Source organism: Pan paniscus, chromosome 6 (assembly GCF_029289425.2).
Source record: "Pan paniscus chromosome 6, NHGRI_mPanPan1-v2.0_pri, whole genome shotgun sequence".
Lineage (NCBI taxonomy): Eukaryota > Metazoa > Chordata > Mammalia > Primates > Hominidae > Pan > Pan paniscus.
In genome coordinates, this window is record NC_073255.2 from 95,371,702 (window position 1) to 95,394,679 (window position 22,978).

General features: G+C 42.4%; 1 protein-coding gene across 1 annotated transcript in view; it reads left to right on the forward strand.

Moving 5' to 3' along the window:
• The first annotated feature begins 15,643 nt into the window (after nucleotides 1–15,643).
• PTPN12 (protein tyrosine phosphatase non-receptor type 12) overlaps nucleotides 15,644–22,978 on the forward strand; it is a 102,865-nt gene continuing 95,530 nt past the window's right edge. The window contains exon 1 of the mRNA XM_003805268.5: nucleotides 15,644–15,995. Within this exon, the coding sequence (XP_003805316.1) occupies nucleotides 15,897–15,995 (99 nt within the window). The 5' untranslated portion in view covers nucleotides 15,644–15,896. The remainder of the gene's footprint in view (nucleotides 15,996–22,978) is intronic.

Genomic DNA, 22,978 nt, shown 5'->3' on the forward strand with positions numbered 1-22,978 from the left:
GACTACAGGCATGCACCACCACCCCCATTTAATTTTTTTTGTATTTTTAGTAGAGACGAGGGTTCACCACGTTGGCCAGGCTTGTCTCGAACTCTTGACCTCAGGTGATCTGCCCGCCTTGGCCTCTCAAAGTGCTGGGATTACAGTGTGAGCCACCACGCCTGGCCAAAAATGGATTTTTAAAAAAACTCATAGAGGAGGATGAGGGACAATTCTTTATAGTGAGGGAGTATGTATAATGGTCTAGCAGCCCAGACCCCCACATACTCAATGCTACCACTTAATTATGGTACAAACAAAAATACTCCCACAAATTTCCAAAACATACCTTAGCAATACCACTTCTACTGAGAATATTGCACGCCATGTCTTAGTGAGATGGGAAGCCAACTGGAGGGTTCTGAGCCAAGAAGTGAGGTGACCTGACATGTTTTAAAAGGACTGCTTTAACTCTTTCAGGCAGAGGCAGGAAAGGGCTGATGCAGAGAGACCAATCAGAAGGCTATCATGAAAGGCAGGTGAGAGATGATATTGGCTTGGACAAAGGCAGTTGCAGTGGTCATCATGAGACATATCAGAAAAGAACTTCAGAAGTTTCGAGTCCCAAAAAAAATGTTGGAAACAGAAAGAGTTCAAAAAATGTTTATTAGATTACAAGAAGTAAATAGCAGTAATTTTCAAGATTCTCAACAATCCTCACGTAACACTACTTCATTATTAAATGAAATTAAAAAACACTTTGGGATTCTAGCTGTGTCATTTTACATCCAAATATAATGAAACGTTATTTTCTGGCAAAATGAGATTCAGCAAAAATGTCCTTTTGAAAAATGTTACCATAGGCCGGGCATGGTGGCTCACGCCTGTAATCCCAGAACTTTGGGAGGCCAAGGTGGGTGGATCACCTGAGGTCAGGAGTTTGAGACCAGCCTGGCCAACATGGTGAAACCCTGTCTCTACTGAAAATACAAAAATTAGCTGGGCATGGGGGTGAGCGCCTGTAATCCCAGCTACTTGGGAGGCCGAGGCAGAAGAATCACTTTAACCCTGGAGGTGGAGCTTGCAGTGAGCCGAGATCGCACCACTGCACTCCAGCCTGGGTGACAATAGTGAAACTCTGTCTCAAAAAAAAAAAAAAAAAAGTTACCATAGAAAAGTATACTTCCCACACTAAAATTTAAATTTAATAAGCAGGGTTGCAACATAGGAAGGTTCTGGTGAAACACTTCATCTTGGCTGTTTCTGTGATAATTTAGCTCTTGCAATACCTTGAGTTCAGTGTAATGAATATCAGTTCCTCATTTGAGTTTTTCAAAGTGTAGAAGTTCAGAAAATTATGCTGGATTTGTTTTAAGACTAGAACCTATTAGGTTGAATTTTTTTAAGCTCTGAGATGGCAGATAATTTCTTCCAATTTGTCCTGTTCTCTTAAAATTGGAGGATAGTTAATTGAGGGTTTCAGTTAGTTAACCTCAGGTGAACTAAAGTTCTATGTTTAGTACTTCAAATCTTTCCTTTAAAAATGTCAAAAGTATTTATGTATGTATAAAATGATTTCTGAGGTTTGCTTTAAAATAATCCAGCGGGGAGAGAGTGGAAGGGATTTAGATGAAACCAGATTGATGCTGTATCGATAATTATCAAAGGGTGTTCATTTTATGATTCTCTTTACTTTTACACATTTGACATTTTCCATAACAAAAAGTTTTGTTTTGTTGTTGTTGTTGTTGTTTCGAGACAGGGTCTCACTCTGTTGCCCAGGCTGGAGTGCAGTGGCGTGATCAAGGCTCACCACAGACTCAACCTCCCCAGGCTCAGGCGATCCTCCTACCTCAGCCTCCCAAGTAGCTGGACTATGGGCGCATGCCACCAAGCCCAGCTAATTTTTTGTAGATATGGGGTTTCACCATGTTGCCCAGGCTGGTCTCGAACTCCTAGACTCAAGCGATCTGCATGCCTCAGCCTCCCAAAGTGCTGAAATTACAGGCGTGAGCCACCATGCCTGGCCTTCACATTCTTTAAAAGTTTTTCTTTTTTTTTTTTTTTTATAATTAGTGTATTTTACTTTAGCTATTTTGTTCACTGAAAATATATGTAGAAATTGTGGCCAGGCACAGTGGCTCACACTTGTAATCCCAGCACTTTGGGAGGCCGAGGCAGTTGGATTACTTGAGCCTAGGAGTTCGAGGCCAGCCTGGGCAACATGATGAAACCCTGTCTCTACAAAAATACACAAAAAATTAGCTGGGCTTGGTGGCATGTGCCTATAGTCTCAACTACTTGGGAGGTTGAGGCTGGAGGATTGCCTGAGCATGGGAGGTTGAGGCTGAGGTGAGCCAAGATCGCATTACTGCATTCCAGCCTGGGTGGCAGAGTATGACCCTGTCTCAAAAAAAAAAAAAAAAATTAAATGCAAGTTTTGAGATTTAGTATTTTTTGAGTAATTACTATGTACCAGACTTTTACTATGAACTTGGGAGAGATTTATTAGCTACAGGGATAGATCTCTACATTAAGGAGCTCATAACCTAGATATATAAACAAACCAGTATAAGGCAATGTAAGGACTAAAATATTGTGTTAAATGTATAAAGTGTTACAGGAGGAAAGAAAGAGAGAAATAGGCAAAGGGCTGAGTGGACATTCCTCCAAAGATATACAAATAGCCAAGAAGCACATCAAAAGATGCTCAACATCATTAATCATTAGGAAAATGCATATCAAAACCATAATGAGGTACCACTTCGTACCCAGTAGGATGGCCAAAAATTTTTTAAAGGAAAATAACAAGTGTTGGCAAGGATGAGAATAAATTAGAACCCTTGTACAGTTTCTGGTGAGAATGTAAAATGCAGCTTCTGTAGAAAACAGTTTGGTTCTCCACAGAAAACCATGATCACAGGAACACTATTCACAACTCCTCAAAAGTGAACACTGCCCAAAAGTCCATCAATGGATGAAAGAATAAACAAAATGTAGTATATACTTATAATGCAATATTATTCAGCCTTAAAAAGGCAGAAAATCCTTTCATACGCTATAACATGGATGAACCTTCAAGACATTACACTAAATGAAATTAGCCAGTCACAAAAAGACAAATAAATGTGAGCCCACCTGTATGAGGTATCTAAAATAGTTATATTCATAGAAACAAAGTAGAATGGTAGTTACTGGGAGCTAGAAGGACAGGGAAATGAAGGAACATTGTTTAATGAGTATACATGTTCAGTTTTGCAAGATGAAAAGGTTCTGGAGATCTGTTGCACAACAATGCAAATATATTTAACACTAATGAACACTTAAAAATGGTTAAGATAGTAAATTTTGTTACGTGATTTTACCAGAATTTTTTTAAAGGCAAGATACTACTCAGCATAAGGTTATACATGCACTGGAACAATAAAAATTCTAAATACAAGATAATGGTTATTTCTGGGGAGAGAAAGGAAGGACTCTATAGGTATCTCAACTCTATCCATACTGTTTTCTTACTGAAAATCTGAGGCAAATATGAAAATATTAAGATTTGAAACAAAACATTATGCAAGTGAAAGAAGCCAGACACAAGAGGTCACATACTATTATATATGATTCCATTTATATGAAATATACAGAATAGGTAAATCCATATAGACAGAATGCAGATTGGTGATTGCCAGGATGTTAGGGGAGGAAGGAGTAGGGAGTAACTGTTTAATGGGAATAGGGCTTTCTTTGGGGGACACGAAAATGTCTTAGAACTAGATAGATGTGGTAGTTGCACAATATTGTGAATGTACTAAATGCCACTGAATTGTTAACTTTAAAATGATTAATTACATATTATATAAATTTCACTTCAATTAAAACAAACTGAGGAAAGGGAGAATTTCAAGAAGGAATGGTATTCACTGAAAAGGGTCAAATGCTGCACAAGGGTTAAGAAGGATGTACACTAAGAGGTCATGAGATTTGGCAAGTAGGAAGTCCTTTAGGAGAAATGTGCCAGTAGTCAGACTGTTGTGGGTTGCATGAGATGGGCAGTAGTTTGTGGGAGTCTTGAGCATTTTGTAGGATAAGGAGAGTCACTGAAGGGGAAAAGACTGACAATAAAGGAGAGGAGATATTTGTACAGCAAGAGTAGGAAGAGACATAAAAGGGTAGAGAGGGTCAACAGAATCCTAATAGTGGAGAGAAACGAGTAAGTTATGGGGGTAAATTTGTGATTTCCCAATTTCACTTGGAAAGGAGAAACTGAGTTAAAACTTGATAACTCCATTTTTCTAAGAATGAAGAAGCAGGGTGTAGGGCTTGAAGCGAGTGATAAAGCCATGGGAGCTGACCAAAAATGGATAAAAGGGCTGTCTGAGCAGCTTTGAGGGCTTTAGTAGAAATCGTAAATATCTCCCTCGCACACACAAACCCACAATTAAAAAGTTCAACTGTTAAAGGTATTGCATGATTAATAGTATGTCTCACAAATTGCTCATTAAAAATAAAACCACTGCCTAGACTCATCTGTATGACACATGATACTGGATTTGTGAAATATTATGAATATACTTAAAAATAGTATTCATGTAACACAACAGAAAGATCACTCAGTGAGAACTACAGAAAGCTAGCAAATTGAAATCTACTGAAGAAATATTAAATACCAAACATTCAGCTAGAAAAAGAAATGAAATATCTCTAGGAGACAACTTACTACTGAAGAAAGATATAAATAAATATTTCACCAGAATTTTGAAATAATGGAACTATTTAAAAATTGACAAGGAAAGGGCAGTTGATGATTGCCTTGATAAATTACATAGTTAATTTCTTTGAAAAAAAAAAAAGGATATGCCCTAAAGTTTAAAATAAACTATTTTAAAAGTATACTTTTAAAAAGTAACTGGTAGAGCATATTAAATGGAAATTAAAAACAATTTTAAAACCATAAAATGCTTGCTAATTGAAAACTAAGACTAATCGTAACTAGCTATTAACAGTAAATACCTTTTAACAAATTTTCAACTACTGAGTCAGGTGCAGTGGCTCATGCCTGTCATCTCGGCACTTTGGGAGGCCAAGGCAGGCAGATTGCTTGAGCTCAGGAGTTTGAAGCCAGCCTAGGCAATGTGGCGAAACTCTCTACAAAAAATACAAAAATTAGCTGGGTGTGGTGGCGTGTGCCTGTGGTCTTGGATACTTGGGAGGCTGAGGTGGGTGGATCACTTGAGTCCCAGAGGTCAAGGCTGCAGTGAGCCATGACTGTGTCACTGCATTCCAACCTGGGTGACAGAGTGAGAGACCCTGTCTTAAAACAAAACAAAAACCAAAGTTTCAACTACTGAATGAACTTGAATATAACTAAAAAATTGGCAGGCGCCTGTAGTCCCAGCTACTCGGGAGGCTGAGGCAGGAGAATGGCGTGAACCCGGGAGGCAGAGCTTGCAGTGAGCCGAGATCATGCCACTGCACTCCAGCCTGGGTGACAGAGTGAGACTCCATCTCAAAATAAATAAATAAATAAAAGAAATGTGATATTCACTGACAAGGTAAGGTAACCATCAAATGATGACATATAATATGCACATTAGGTGCCTTCTAGAATTCTATGGGCATTAGATGATTTTTGCATAATATTACAACAATTCTTGGAAATGAAATTTCCCTCTATAGATTTTAGTTTAGACTTGTATAGCTGCTAACGACACCAATTATTTGTTTGACTATAGGCTAAATAACAGAGTTGAAAGAAATCTCTGCTTTCTAGTTGCCAACACAGAAACATGAAGTGCAAGATTTTCACAGAATGGTGAATATGATAAAAATATAAAATCATGGAACTTTAAATATACTTTTTTAACTGCAGTACAATATATCTAACATAAAATTTATCATTTTAACCATTTTTAAGTGTATAGCTCAGTAACATTAAGTACATTCACATTGTTGTGCAACCATCACCACTAACCATTTTTTATCATCTCAAACTATATATTTTATTTATTTATATTGCGGTGAAAAACACATACATTTGCCATCTTAACCATTTTTAAGTGTATAGTTTACTAGTATTAAGTATACCTGTATTGATTCACATTGTTGTGAAACAGATCTCCAGAACGTTTTTATCTTGCAAATCTGAAAATCTATGCCCATTAAACTCCCCTTTTCCCTTCTGCCCCCAACCCCTGGTAACCACCATTCTATTTTGTTTCTATGAGTTTAACTACTTTAGATACCTCAAATAAGCGGAAGCACATTTTTTTTTAATCTAAATTATTAGTGGTCACTGAAGAAAAGGGATTTTTTGCTTGTTTTGTTTTGCTGATAGTTTGGCCTGACCTCAATCAATAAAGTGAATGAATTTTATATGGCACAATTATATTTCATAAGCCTTGTTAATGATCCATTCCTGAATACAGAAACCAAATGTCATCATGTTGAAAAACGACTAATTAGATGGTCAGGTAGTATTTGACTTTGAAGTTATTTATAAAATTTTAATTTTTCTTTGAATGTTAAATGAAACAGCATAAGAAGTATGAGATAGAAAGGTTAGAGAACAGGGTGGATTTAATGACTGTATTCTCTTGCAGTTAGCATTAATTATTACTGTATGTAGCCTTTGTTGTGTAACACTCTTAAGTTTTCATTGAGTGGAGAATTATCTGGGTTTTAGTTCTAGTTCTGCCATCTATGTGATCTTGGGCAAATAATTTAATTTCTCTAAAGTTATGCATTATTATCCTTACTAGTATTCTAATGCATATATAAAGAATATAGGGTCGGGTGCGGTGGCTCATGCCTGTAATCCCAACACTTCGGGAGGTTGAGGCGGGTGGATCACCTAAGGTCAGGAGTTAGAGACCAGCCTGGCCAACATGCTGAAACCCCGTCTCTACCAAAAAAAAAAAAAAAAAAAAAAAAGAAAAGAAAAAAAAATTAGCCAGGCATGGCGGTGCACACCTATAATCCCAGCTACTTGGGAGGCTGAGGCAGGAGAATCACTTGAACCCTGGAGGTGGAGGTTGCAGTGAGCCAAGATTATACTACTGTACTCCAGCCTGGGGACAAAGAGAGACTCCTTCTCAAAAAAAAAAAAAAAAAATATATATATATATATATATATATATATAATAATACCTGACCTACCTACTTAAGGGTAGAGTTATAAGGATAAACAGGATGTGATATATGAAAAAGCTCTGAAATATTAAGCTTTGAAATACACATTGAATATTAGAGAGATTTCATCCCTTCCAAACTTCTCTTCATTTTTATGTGTCTTTCTTCTGAAAATTTTATGTTACCGTAGGAAACCAAAAAGTTATGCTCCCTTACTGCCAGTTTCCTATTTATTAGATGACACATTTCAACAAAAAACTCAGATTAAAAAATGGTCAACATTTGCTGTGACTATGGCTAGGAAGAAGGAATAAATAGGATACCAGGATAAACAAGAATTTCCCTAGCTTCTCATTCACTCTCTCATAACCTCCCACCCAAAAGTCTATCTGAAATATAGTTTCAGAGTATGGAGAGGACTGAGGAATGTAGAATGAAATGACAGGTTAATATTAGAAATGCCATTGTGGGAGACTCTCAGGAATGATTTCAACCTTCACCTGCAGTTTCACTTAAATCACACCAGGTATAGAATCATTGTGACTCAGTGGTTTATGCAACAATCTGGAAACTCAGGACCTGTAAGCTTTGGCCATGTGTCTGACATTTGTTTTCCACAAGTAAGCTAATCATGTTCACTCACTGTGCTTCATTTAGCTTTTATCTATTAATGAAGAAAATGATATGAAATTACTTCCCAGGGTTGTAAAAAAAAAAAAAAAAAGAATAGAACTCACAAAGAGCTATAAAATGCTGTGAAAGCCATAACAAAGGTAGCTTGTATGAGTATAGATGTGAAAACACCCCAAAAGTTAAAATTTCCACACATTTAAAGCATTAATTTTACCTGAGCTAAGGGAAAAAAAAGGTAATATGAACATGAAACAAGTAGATCATCCTGAAACCTCTTTTGGATTATTAGTTTTAAATTCCTTCCCACTCAGACCTTCACAAAAGTAGTAAGAAGAGAGATTTTTTTAAAAATGAAATTTAGCTTTCTTCTCATTCCTCCTGTATTTACCCAGAGTGATGTAGCTAGTGAGTAGGAAAAGGGCCTAAAGAGATGAGGAAGGAGGTAAAAAAGCACAAGACCCAGAAATCATTAACGGTCTTTAACCAGTTATTATTTTGTGTTTTGTTTTTCTTTTCTTTTTGAGACAGAGTCTTGCTTTGTTGCCTAGGGTGGAATTCAGTGGCATCAGAGTTCACTGCAGCCTCAACCTCAACCTCCGAGGTTCAAGCAATCCTCCCACCTCAGCCTCCCAAGTAGCTGGGACTACAGGTATGCACCACCACGCCTGGGTAATTAAAAAATTTTTTTTGTAGAGATTGGGTCTCACTGTGTTGCCTAGGCTGTTCTCAAACTCCTGGGCTCAAGCAATTCTCCTGTCTCAGTCTCCCACAGTGCTGGGATTGCAGGTGTGAGCCGTTGCGCCTGGCCTATTTTGTGTTTTCTATGAGTAAGTATATAGTACACCACTGCTGAAACATTATCTCATTAAGCCAGCACCAGGTGGCTTTCCTAAAAGAGGAAACTGATGCTTAGACAGCTTAAGCGACTTACCCTGAACAAGAAATGGAACAGGTTTTTGAACCTTCATTTCTCTGACTTCAGAGCCCATGCTCTTTATTACTGCCCTATTCTGTTTCAAGAAAAGCAAAATTTACTTATGGAATAAATGTCAACTGAACCTCTCCTAAAAGTTTATCGGAAGTCAGGTTACTCTGGAGATTCTCCCCATCTCCCCCATGGCCATATGGGTTATGTTGTGACATACCCACATATTGCTGCATGTCTGCTTAATGTTCTTTTCTTTCCTTTAAAAGTTTATTTTATTTTATTTTATTTTATAGATACGGGGTTTCGCCATGTTGGCCAGGCTGGTCTCGAACTCCTGGCCTCAAGTGATGTGCTCGCCTCAGCCTCCCGAAATGTTGGGCTTACAGGCGTGAGCCACTGAGTGCATCCTAATGTTCTCTTCTTAATCAGATTCTTTATACTTTCTACTCTCTCTCAAGGCTTCAAATCGCTAATTCTACCCCATGGCATACATTCAGCTTCTGCCCTTGCTGCATAATGACTCACTCTTTCTAGGTTTCCAAATTCAGATTCCTAAGAGTGAGAACTGATTGGCCCAGACCATCTTCTTATACCAGGACATAGGTTGCTGGCCAGTCTGTATGGGCTGATTAACTTCTCAACTGCCCAAACACGTGGCTGTGACAGAGGATAGGCAGAGCAGTAAATTTCCCTGAGACTATAGTATAGGTAGGTGAGCTTTCTAAAGCTGGACCTACCATGTGCCATTTTTAAAAATCTCCCAAACAAGATCTGCCTCCTTCCACCCAGCTTTTTTTTCTGAGACAGGGTCTTGCTCTGTTGCCCAAGCTAGAGTGCAGTGGTACAATCATGGCTCACTCCAGCTTGGAACTCCGGGGCTTAAGCAATCCTCCTGCCTCAGCCTCCTGAGTAGCTGGGACTACAGGCGCATCCCACCACACCTGGCTAATTATTTTATTTCATAGTGACAGGGTCTCGCTATGTTGCCCAGTCTGCTCTTGAACTCCCAGGCTCAAGTAATCCTCCAGCCTTGGCCTCTTGAAAGTGCTGGGATTACAGGTGTGAGCCACTGCACCGGCCTCCTTTTCCTTTGATTTGCCTGATTCTATTAAAGATACTGCCATTTTTCCCACAACCTGGGTTGAAATTCTACAAGAATTTTAAAATTCAATAGATTTAATTTTGTTGGAAAAGTAATGCATGCACATGGTAAAATATTCATAATAAATGAATATACAGATTGGAAATTGTCTCCTTTCTACCATTCTCAAGATCCTCCTAGAGGCAACCATAGCTAACAGTTTTTAAAGTATTCTTCAGAAAAATTCTATGTATGTTCAATTTAAATTATTCTCATTTAAATATTGTATAACTGGAAGAATACTATAAACACAATGTGTGCCTTGCTTTTCTCATTTACAATGAGCATATCTTCGGTCCTAGTCCATGTTAGCATACATAGATTTTTCCTTCTTTTCTTTAATGGCTTCATAGAACTTCATTGCATATATGTAATTTTGTTCTTTAACCAGTGCCTTTTTTTTTTTTTTTGAAACAAGGTTTCCTTCTGTCACCCAGACTGGAATGTAGTGGTGCGAACATGGGTCATTGCAGCCTTGACCTCCTGGGCTCAAGTGATCCTCCCACCCCAACCTCCCAAGCAGCTGGGACCACAGGCACATGCCACCATGCCTGGCTAATTTTTTTCATTTTTGTAGAGATGAGGTCTCGCTATGTTGCGCAGGCTGGTCTTAAACTCCTGGGCTCAAGTGATCCTCCTGCCTGAACCTCCCAAAGTGTTGAGTTTACAGGTGTGAGCCACGGTGTTGGGACTTCAGCCTTCTTTCCTGTTCTGTAAATCAGTCACCCCCCAGTTCTATGAGTTCTTTAAAGTCTCTCTCACCTCCATCTGTGTCTTTGTATTTGCATTTGTTACTTTTTTTTTTTTTTCTGAGATAGTGTCTCACTCTGATGCCCAGGCTGGAGTGCAGTGGCACGATCTCCGCTCACTGCCTTCCAGGTTCAAGTGATTCTCCTGTCTCAGCCTCCCGACTAGCTGGGATTACAGGCACACATCACCACACCTGGGTAATTTTTGTATTTTTAGTAGAGACAGGGTTTCATCGTGTTGGCCAGGCTGGTCTCGAACTCCTGACCTCAAGTGATCTGCCCGCCTTGGCCTCCCAAAGTGTTGGGATTACAGGCGTGAGCCAGGGCACCCAGCCTGCATTTCTTACTTTTTATTTTATTTTTTTTGAGACGGAGTCTTGCTCTGTCACTCAGGCTCGAGTGCAGTGGCGTGATCTCAGCTCACTGCAAGCTCTGCCTCCTGGGTTCACGCCATTCTCCTGCCTCAGCCTCCGGAGTAGCTGGGACTACAGGCTCCAGCCACCACGCCTGGCTAATTATTCGTTTTTTTTTTTTTTTTTTTTAAGTAGAGACGGGGTTTCACCGTGTTAGCCAGGATGGTCTCGATCTCCTGACCTCGTAATCTGCCCGCCTTGGCCTCCCAAAGTGCTGGGATTACATGCGTGAGCCACCGTGCCCGGCCACTTCTTACTTTTATTTTTGTTGTTTCATGTATTGGCTCCTAATATCTCTCATTCCCTTCTCTCTCATTCACAATTTATCAGAAAAGTACCAGATTACTATTTTCCTCATTTCCATAATTTTGCTTCTATCCTCAGAAACATCTTGTGGCTCCCATGCCTACAGTATCAACATTCTCCAGAGCCTAGTCTACTTTGGAGCTTTCACATCTATACAAATGTTCTACTTCAAACTTCTGCTTTGCTGTCTTCATGCTTATCACTTCTCTTGCCTGGGCGTTCTACTTCCTGTTCAAACCTAATTTAACTTACCCTTTAAGGTCTACCTCTGTGACCACCCCATGCTGACAGCCCGGTCCACAATTCTCTCTCCTCAGAACTGTTAAATCACTTATTATCTGTATCACTCTTTCACATTTATTAACTTAAAGTAACTAAGAGTTTATTGTTTTTCCTGTCTCCTGAACTAAGATATTCATTCCTTAGGTGTAGGAGCCATCTCTATAACATTTTTGTATCTGACACACACAGCATAAACCCTCATATGTTGATATGTTAAAAAGCCATATGTAGATTGAAACAAGACCTAAATGTATTGAAAAGAAGAAAAAGCCACTTTGAGAGGCCGAGGTGGGTGGATCACGAGGTCAGGAGATCGAGACCCTCCTGGCTAACATGGTGAAACCCTGTCTCTACTAAAAATACAAAAAAATTAGTCAGGCATGGGGGCGGGCGCCTGTAGTCCAAGCTACTCGGGAGGCTGAGGCAGTAGAATGGCATGGAACCCGGGAGGTGGAGCTTGCAGTGAGCCGAGATCACGCCACTGCACTCCAGCCTGGGCGACAGAGTGAGACTTTGTCTCAAAAAAAAAAAAAAAAAAAAAGAAGAAGAAGAAGAAGAAGAAAAAGCTAGCAAGGTACCAAGGAAAGCACTGCTAAGCCTTTCCAAAGAACTGAAATCCTGGCGGGGCTTGGTGGTTCATGCCTGTAATCCCAGCACTTTGGGAGGCCGAGGTGGGTTAATCATTTGAGGTCAGGGGTTCGAGACTAGCCTGGCCAACGTTGTGAAACCCCATCTCTACTAAAAATTCAAAAAAATTAGCCGGGCGTGGTGGCAGGCACCAGTAAGCCCAGCTACTGGGAGGCTGAGGCAGGAGAATCACTTGAACCAGGAGGCTCAGGTTGCAGTGAGCCGAGATTGCGCCACTGCACTCCAGCCTGTGCGACTAAGCAAGACTCCATCTCAAAAAAGAAAAAAAAAAGAAAAAAAAGAATTGAAATCCTTGGAGATAGTTTACAAAAATTTTCCCAAACCTAGCAGTAGATGCCAAAGGTAGCCGCTGAGAACTCAAGAAACTCTCAAGTGTTGCAAGAAAGAGAGAGAAGCTTGCCAATAAGAGGAAACATTTTAAAAAAGACTAAAAACACCAGCCAAAATGGGACTCAATACCTTAAACAAGTAACACTTCTTACCCAACACTATACCAAACCGTACTAGACTGTTACACAACTTGTTCAGCATATCTTCTTTACCGATCATTGTCTGGTTGGTACATTCTTTTGAACCATCAAAAGCAGAGGCACTTCTGATCATCCTTCCATTTCTCTTCCTACAGTCGAATTTCTCTCCCATTTCTGAGGGGAAAGGGCCATCTACAATAAGCATGATCAAGCCCTGATTCTGGCATTTCCTCACATCCCGTGAAACTCAAGTCTCAGTATCTGGTTAAAGTAAAATACTGCGGGCCCTTTTTTCAAATAAAGTTTACCTTAGAAATTAAACTATTCCTCTAAGTGAATTTTTAAAATACAGAGCAAAACTGTATCTCTTTGCATGCACACACATATATAAATGCATAGGAAAAAATTTGGAAGGGCATAACTTGAAGTGCATTTTTTTCTTTTCTTTTTCTTTTTTTTTTTTAGAGACAGAGTTTCGCTCTTGTTGCCCAGGCTGGAGTGCAATGGCGTGATCTCGCTCAATGCAACCTCCGCCTCCTGGGTTCAAGCAATTCTCCTGCCTCAGCCTCCTGACTAGCTGGGATTACAGGCATGCGTCACCACGCCCGGCTAATTTTTTGTATTTTTAGTACAGACGGGGTTGGTTTCACCATATTGGCCAGGCTGGTCTTGAACTCCTGACCTCAGGTGATCCGCCCGCCTCGGCCTCCCAAAGTGTTGGGATTACAGGCATGAACCATCGCGCCTGGCCTTTTGATTTTTATTTTTTGAGACAGACTCTCGCTCTTTCACCCAGGCTGGAGTGTGGTGGCACGACCTCGGCTCACTGCAATCTCCGCCTCCCAGGTTCAAGCGATTCTTCTGCCTCAGCCTCTGGAGTACCTGGGACTACAGGCGTGCACCACCACACCCGGCTTTGTATTTTTAGCAGAGACAGGGTTTCACCGTATCGGCCAGGTTGGTCTCGAACTCCTGACCTCAAGTGATCCACCCAACTCGGCCTCCCGAAGTGCTAGGATTACAGGTGTGAGCCACTGTGCCTGGTCTGAAGTGCGTATTTCTGGAGTGGATGTATTAGTTGGATTATTTTAACAGAAATATTTTCCTTTTTTTGAAGAAGTAAATAAACTATATCCTGTTACACCTATTTTCTTTTCTTTTCTTTTTTTTTTTTTTTTTTGAGACAGGGCCTCACTCCCGTCGCCCAGGTTGGAGTGCAATGGTGTGATCACAGCTCACTGCAACCTCCGCCTCCCGGGTTCAGGTGATCCTCCCATCTCGGCCTCCCAAAGTGCTGGGATTACAGGCGTGAGCCACCGCGCCCGGCCTACACCTATTTTCTTCAATGAGTTTTTCACTAAATTCCATAGTGCTCCTAACTTTCATCTGAGAAAGTATTCTACCACTGATATTTCCTATTATAACCAAATTCGCTGACCAATCTGCTCTGTAAAAAAAGGTTTGTGGGTATAAATGACGAAAGTCAGTTCATGGATCAAATCCTTCAGTTCTGTCACATTGTGAGAGGCCACTGTTGTGAAAGTAAAATAACTTGTATTCTAGTTACGGCTCTGCTAAGAATACGCTGGGGGATGTCAGGAAGTCGCTTTATTTGTAAAATGATGAGTTAGACCAGAATATATTCTCTGATAGAAGTTTACAAAGATGAATAAAGATTTATAGGCTAGGCGCGGTGGCTCACGCCTAAAATCCCAACACTTTCGGAAGCTGAGGGGGTGAGGATCCCTAGTGCACAGGAATTCGAGATTAGCCTGGGCAACCTAGTGAGACCCCCTTCTCTACCAAAAATAAATAAATAAATAAATAATAAATTTTAAAAATGTATTAGCTGGGCTTGGTGACGTACTGAGGCAGGAGGATGCCTTGAGCCCAGGAGTTCAAGGCTGCAGCGAGCCGTGATCATAGCACTGCACTTTGGCATGGGAGATAGAGCAAGACCTTAGCTCTAAAAAAAAAAAAAAAAAAAAAAATTAATAGATTTATAAAGTCCATTCTATGGATGAAAGTCTCTTATTCAGTTATGAACTGCTGCGAACCTAAAGGCAGGAAGGCAAATTCCCTTCAGTTCGGCAAACACGAAGACCCCACATTCGCGTCGTCTGTGAAGAAGGCACTCCGAACCTCAGGCGCTCACTCGCCAGGTTTAAGAGGATGAGCAAAGAATAAAAGTCCTCTCACCCAGGAAGCGTTTCGCTTCCCTTAGCTGGAGCCACGCTCCAAGGTGCCAAAGCCTAATTGCTGTCCACTCTCACCAATCCGTTAGCAAGATGAGCATCTACCTGCTGCGAACGTGGCGGTGACACTACTACAGCTCCCAGCCTGCCTCCCGCCCGCCCCCACTCCTGGACTCCACAGACCGTGACTTGTAGTCTCAGCCCACGGCTGGCGGCGGTGCGGGACTCCCGAATACTGCTTTTCCTCCCTAGTAGGCGGTGAGACCGCAAATTCCATCAGAATCCTACTCTGACCCACTAGGGTTTGCCCCGCTCAGAGTCGCATTCCCTCCTCCAAACGAACCAACTCTCCTCCCAGCGCTACTCCGACCTCTGAGCACCCCGGGCGGGGCCACGCCCCGGAAATGGAGTCAGGTCTCCAGGCCGCCCGCTGAAGTGCCTTCCAGCCACTCCAAGCGGGGCTGGGGCCGGCGGGGCGGGCTTGGGGGCGTGGCCGGGAGGCGGGCGGGGATGCATCTGCGGGCGCAGCGCTTGGGGCGGAGCCGCAGCGCGAGGCCGCGCATCTGGGTGGCGGCGGGGACGCGCCCGTGGGGAGAGGCGGCTGCGGCTGCGGCTGCTGGCGGGGGGTGGGGGGGAGGAGGAACCGGGAAGGGGGGGCAGGGCGAGCGGAGAGCTAGCTGTGTTCCTGAGGCGGCGGCGGCGGCGGCGGCGGCGGCGTCTCCGACGGAGGAGGAGGGCGGGGAAGGAGGATGGAGCAAGCTGGGGGTTGGGGTTGGCGCTAGCCGCAGCGGCTCGCCTGGTACTGTGGGAGAGCGGCGGCTGCTCCTGGAAGTTGTGGTGTCGGGAGCCCAGCCGGTGCCGCCGCAGCCGCCGCCTAGGGCGGTGGGGAGGAGGAGGGAGCCGCGGGGCTTGGCGGGGTCGGGAGGGAGGGACGTGCTGGGGGAACGAGCTGGGGAAGACGGAGCGGGCTCTGTGCCGGGCGGGCGGGCGGCGGGGGGGCCAGCGACCGCAGCCGGGGGGACGCGGGAGGATGGAGCAAGTGGAGATCCTGAGGAAATTCATCCAGAGGGTCCAGGCCATGAAGAGTCCTGACCACAATGGGGAGGACAACTTCGCCCGGGACTTCATGGTGAGTCTCTCCCCTCACTGTCGCGTTTTCTTGCCGGCGCCGGAGCCCGTCGCCGCCTCTCCCGGCCGGGCCGCCAGTGCTTTGTGTACCTCTGTGAGGAGAGGGGCGGAGGGGGCGCGCACCAGCCGGGTGAGCCGGGTGGTCTCGGAGGCCAGCGGGAGGCGAGAGCGCCTCCCCCCGTGGCCTCCTTTCTTCTCCCATGTTCGCGACCCCCGCGCGGGTTCCCGGGACGCGAAGGGAGCGGCCGCGCGGCCGAGCCCGCAGCCTGCACCGCGGCTCGCGACCACCTATTGTTTACCGGGCCGGGAGCCGGAGGCAAGTGAGGTGCAGGCCGGGGGGGGGGGGGCTCGCGTTTCCACACCTCCCCGCGCAGTCCGCTCCTCCCAGGAGGGTCGAGGCAAGGTATCTGGCTGTGACCGGGAGGAGTGCAGATCGTGGCTGACAGAGGAACGGGGGTATTGAGGTTGGCACTAACTCCTGGGATCCCTTTGCTCTAGCTGGTCTCAAAGCGGGCAGGGTAGGACTTAGGCCGTTTCTGGGGTCGCAGTCATGATCTCCAACGCTTGGGAAAGGATTGTCCATAAGGAATCTCATGGGTTTACCTAATTTCCATTTACCCGCGTCCCGCTTCTCCTCTCCTGAGGCCCAGGTTTGAGGTGGTCTTGGGGTCCGTGTGACTATAGGTTCAGGGGATAAGTGTGGGTGGGGGAATTATCCTGAAGGAAGCCAGCCGACTTCGGACTCCCCAGGGGATATTGCCGAAGGCAGAGGGGATGTGACTATCACTTCCTATCCGGGGTGGGGGTGGGGAACTTGGGAACAATAGTCCTGGTGGGGCGGAGGCGACGCTACGGGCCGAAGCCCTGAACTGGGAGATAACCTTCCCAGCGCCCCCCCGCCTCCGCCACCCCCTACTTTCCGCCCTCTGCTTGTGCAGGCAGTCTTGAGAGGAGGTGAAGGTTAAAAGTCTTGTTCATGAAATTGCTCTAGATACACTATTGCTTTAGCACACTGTGAGGGGGTCAGATCCGAAGGCGTGAGACCAGAAGTCGACTTCCTACGTTACCCACCCCCCCAACCCCCGCCCTTTTTATTTTTCTGCTGGACAATGTTCCCTCTAGGGTTGTTTCCCGGCTTAGGAGGCGGTGGTTGCGGCTGCTGCTCCTACGGATATTGCGCAAGACTGGGGCGTTGGAAACCCTGTAGGTCTGGGGAATGGAAAAGGAAGTGGGACTTTGGGAAGTGGTTGCTCCTTAGTCTTGGCGGGGGTTGGGAATGGGAAATAAGCTGGGGAAAATTTTTATCTTGGGTAAGGTACACCTCGAAGAATAATCACTTAACTCTGAAATCTGATTATGAGAAGGATACACAGTTAATGCCTGTAAAATGAATGGGCAGCAAACATTGGCTAGTTTTTATTTTTTATTTAAAAAGTACAGTAGTTTTTATGGTGGAGGTGATATGACTTAGTAGTGAATACTTTTTCACATTTTGAAGAGACTGGGCTAGTAAAGCTTTAGCGTTAAATTTTTAACAGCTTGTAAAATAGGCCCTTGACCATACACAGTATTATACTAGAATCGTTGAGCTTTGTGATTCCCGCCTCCCCAGACCAATAATAGAGGACGGAAGTAAAGTTTTCTCAGTATCTTTTGAAGATTGAAAATATAAGTTAAATAATCTAACTTATTCCTTATTAAAAATAAAAATATTGCTTATATTTAAACATTTGCTCTTGATATTTAGCCTATGTATTTTTGAAAAATTACTTTTTGATCTGAAAGGGTTAAGGAAAAGAGGGCATTTTCCCTTTTTACTATTGAGAGTTTTTATTGTCTTGGTATCTTTTGAATGGTGTCATTTACAGCAATTGGATGGAGTCCCTTTTTTACTACTTTCTAGCAAAAGTAGAAGAAAATACTTTGAATATTTAAGATGTTTAAAACTAGTTTTTTTGGTTTTTTTTGTTTGTTTGGTTGGTTGGTTGGTTGGTTTTTTTTTTGAGACGGAGTCTCGCTCTACGCTCTGTCGCCCCGGCTGGAGTGCAGCGGCGCAATCTCAGCTCACTGCAACCTCTGCCTCCCAGATTCAAGCGATGCTCCTGCCTCAGCCTCCTGAGTAGCTGAGATTATAGGCACGTGCCACCACGCCCGGCTAATTTTTGTCCCAAGTAGCCGGGACTACAGGCGCAAGCCACCACGCCCTGCTAATTTTGTATTTTTAGTAGAGATGGGGTTTCGCCATATTTGCAGGCTGCTCTCGAACTCCTCATCTCAAGTGATCCATCTGCTTTGGCCTCCCAAAGTGCTGGGATTACAGGCGTGAGCCACCATGCCCGGCCTAAAACTAGTTTTTTACCGTCTTACTTTGGTTATGGAAGAAGAGATGGTGTGGTCCCTGGTCATTTCTTGTTTGCATGCTAGTCACCTTGTTATCCCTAGGCATATACCGTCAGGAAGGAGCATTGTTTGGTGATGCGGGCCATCAGGACAGGTTGCCCAGCCTCTGAATTCCTGTACTGGAGAAGTGGCCTTAGGGTTCATGCTTTGGGGATGAGTCAGGGATTCCTATTGGAGAGTTCATTTCTTTCTTTCTTTTTTTTTTTTTTTTGAGATGTAACACCTCGCTGTGTCGCCCAGGTTGGAGTGCAGTGGCTCAATCTCGGCTCACTGCATCCTCCACCTCCCAGGTTCAAGCGATTCTCCTGCCTCAGCCTCCTGAGTAGCTGAGATTACAGGCGCATGCCACCACGCCTGGCTAATTTTTGTATTTTTAGTAGAGATGGGATTTCACCATATTGGCCAGACTGGTCTTGAACTTTGATCTGACTGACTTTGTGATCTGCCCGCCTCAGCCTCCCAAAGTGCTAGGATTACAGGCATGAGCCACCGAGAGTTCATTTCTCAAAGACTAAATGAGTTTCCTTTTTCTTCCATGATACCTAGGTATAGCTAGGTGATTCTACATTAGAGATTTGATGACTAAGGCTATTCTTTTATAGGGCTTTTTTTTTTTTTTAAATTTCCTGACTTGATAAGCAATAGCTGTAATTAAGACAGCCGGTAGTTGGTGCTGCTTTTTCCCCTGACTGGAAGGCTGGAGAGGAACTATGTTCTCCTGGCATGGAAAGAGAAAAAAAAGATTAGCTTATAGATTCTATTATTTTTAAATTCTGATGTCGATTAAAAATGCATTTTAAAGTTTTAACATTTTATGACTGAGCCTTAGAGATAATGTAGCTGATATAACTGTTCCATCATAAAATAATGTTTATTCCAAATTTGGAAATTAATAGAATAATAATAATGCCTTACACTTAGACCACAGTTCAAATGAACCCTCCACTTGCCTGACTGGTGATGATGCTCTTTTCGCTCTATCCAGCTGTCCTATAGTCCTGTCATTTAAAGGCTACCTCTGTTAATATTTTTTGGTTTTGTTTTGTTTTGTTGTTTTGTTCTGTTTTTGAGACAGGGTCTCACTCTGTCACCCAGGCTGGAGTGCATGGTTGCGATCCTGGCTCACGGCAGCGTCGGTCTCCCTGGGCTCAGGTGATCCTCCCACTTCAGCCTCCAGAGTAGCTGGGGCTATGGGCCCACCCCACCAAGCCCTGCTGATTTTTGTATTTTTTGTAGAGACAGGGTTTCCCCATGTTGCCCAGGCTGGTCTCAAACTCCTGGGCTCAAGCAATCCACCTGCCTCAGCCTCAAAGTGCTGGGGTTACAGGTGTGAGCCACCGTAGCCGGCCTACTACTTGGTAACTATCTTATATCTTAATTTCGTTTCTTTATGTTTGAGTATTTAGGTCATTCTACTTTCTGCTGTTACATATAGTAATTCTGTGATTAACATTTTTACTGAAACTGACATTTTTCACTGTTGCATAAGATAGCTTCCCAGGAGTACTAGGTAGACGTATATAAACATTTAATACATGTTCATAAACTTGAAAAAGTTTTGTCAGTTTATACAACTGTCATAATGTATGGGTGTTCATATTATAATTTTCTTGATCTTTATTTGATGGTTGAAAACTGATATCTTGTTTTAACTTGAATTTCTTGATTACTATTGAGGATAGAAATTTTCCACCTGTCATTACTATTCTATGAGTGTCTATTCCTGGCCTTGGTTGTGCCCCATACTGTTAAAGAGGAGACAGCTAAGGTACCCAGACTGTGCAGAACTATGTTGCCTAGATGGTTATTTGCATGTTGAAAACATGCTAATTTTGCTAATAAATTAGCAAATAGCTAATTTGTGGCTGATCCAGAATTTGATCTCAATTATCTCTACTTTTAATATTTACAAAATGAGAGATAAATGTATAAAGTAGGGTGGTGCACATTCATGTTGGACAGACCTAGGTTTTACTCCACACAGACTCCCTCTGATGGCTGGGGGTTGGGGAGGTGGTCCTGGACCATACTTTGAGAACCAGTGAGCTAATACATGGTAAATGATAAAGGTAATGCTGGGAAAGTTAGGTAGAGGTCTTTTTGTGAAGGATCTTATATCTATGCTATACTTAGATTTTATTCTACAGACCGATAATAGCAATTCTGGACAGTCTGCATTGTAACTCCTAGAGTCATGGAGAAAGTAGGGAGGTGTTAAGAAAATAGACATGCTGGTCCACTCCAGCGTCATTCCCCCACCCTCACCTTCTCCAGCCTGCTCCTTGAGTTGTACTCTGAACCTTCACTTACTTAGATAGGTTCTGGTAGAAAAGGTGAGAATCATTAGTCTGGGTTTCTGGAGCACTACTGAGTCTTTTAAGAAAGGTAAACAGTCATTTGTGTTTTACAAAGTTGAATCTGATAGCAGTATGAAGGGTGGCATTTTGGAAGCTGTTGAAATATAAGAAGTGAGATGTGAGGGCCTGAAGTGAACTGAGATGGGGAAATAGAGTGTATACAACACATCTGATAAGAATTAAGAAAGGAGTCTCAATGATCCATTAGATGTAGGTAGTAAAGAAGAAAAGAGTATAGTATTATGACTCGCAAAATATCTAGCTTGGTATCTGTCACCCAAGCTAGAGAATACCATTTGGTAGAGTAAGGAGTGAGGGAGGAGAAACAAGTAGAGGAGACCAAACAACATTGTAGGAGGAAGTTTCAGGGGGAGAAGAGGATAAATTTAATTTTCAACATGTTAAAACTGCGGTGCCTCTGAGACATCCAGTAGAAATGTAGAGCTCAAGATTTCTGACAGGACGGAGTTAAAGATGTAGGCATCATCATATAAGCATGTAGGAGATAGTTGACAGCATGGGAGTGAATGAGCTTATTCCAACAAACTTATAGAGTGGCCAGCTTTAGGTTGAAGAACATCAGTCTTAAAATAACAGCCAAAAGAAGGATATACTAGTGATTGTTCCTGAGAAGGTGTGGTCAAGGAGGAGGGAGGAGAACCAGAGATGTCAGAAAAGCCAGGGAGAGTTTCAAGAAAGGAGTTATTACCAGAGTCAAATAATGCTGGGAGGACCGGTAAGGTGAGGTTGAGAAAGTACCTATTCCATTTGGCACATAGGAGTACTTTGGTGACTAGAAAAAACAGTTTGGGTTGGGGTATGGGAAGAAGCTAGATTATAGGGTGAAGGGTGGGTTTAGTGTCTTTCCATTTTTTTTAACATTTTGAAAGTAGATGGTAGGAGCTAGAGGAAGATTGGTTGAAGGAGAGTGTGCCCCTCCCACTGCCTTTTTTTTTTTTTTTTTAAAGAGAGAACTAGAGAATATTTTTCTTATTATTTCTTGTCTATGTGTATATCCTCTTTAGCCTGGGAAGATCTTATGTTGCAGTCTTGATAAATATAAAAATTTTAATCATTTGTTTATTCAGTGTTGTAGCTTATAGGTTTAAAAAAACTAATAATAGCTTTATTGAGATATAAGTACCTACCATAAGATTTATTCATTTAAAGTCTATGATTCACTAGTTTTTTTATTACATTGATGAAGTTATGCAACAATAACCATAATCAATTTTAGGACATTTTCTTCACTTTCTGTACCCATTAGCAGTCACTTCCCGCCTTCCCATAAGCCCCAGGCAACCACAAATCTACCTTCTGTTTCCATAGATTTAAGTATTCTGGACATTTTATATAAATGGAATCATACAATATGTGGTGTTTTGTGACTGACTCCACCTAACATGATGATTTCAAGTTTCATCCATGTTATAGTATTGATCCGTAGTACTTTTGGCCTTTTTATGGCTGAATAATATTCTATTGTATAGATACCACATTTTGTTTATCCATTCATCGTGTTGATGGGTGTTTGAATTGTTTCCACTTTTTGGCTAATGTGAATAATGCAACTATGAACATTTGTGTACAAGTTTCTGTGTGGACACATTTTCAGGTCTCTTGGGTATATATCTAAGTGTGGAATTGCGCAGTCATGTGGTAACACTATGTTTAACATTTTGCGGAACTGCCAGACTGTTATCCAAAGCTGCTGCACATATTACATTCCAATCAGGAATATATGAGGGTTCCAGTTCCTCTACATCTTCACCGATACTTGTTGCTGTCTTTTTGATTATAGGCATCCTACTGGGTGTGAAGTGGTATCTTCTTGTGGTTAGCTTGTAAGATTTTGTGTGTCTTAATTTGTCTTTCAAAGCTAGAGTGATAGGAAATATTTTCCAGTCCTTGCATTTGAGCTAATCTTAGTGCTTACCCAGTGCCACTGGTTTAGTTATGGTTTTCTTATCCATCCTTTGATGAGTATTCACCTAAACATATTTACATCAACTAACTTCAGAAGTGGAAGTGAACTTTTAAGTAACTCTCCAGACATGGTTCACTGAGACAGTAAACTAAAAATTTACTTTAAGCATTCTCAAGAATGTTTTACTTTATTTACTTTCAAAATATATTAACTTTTTTCCATCAATATTTGATATTTAACTTGGAAAAAGGATTTTTAAAGGATGAAACTGAAAGTAAGACATTAACATTTAGGTGGATG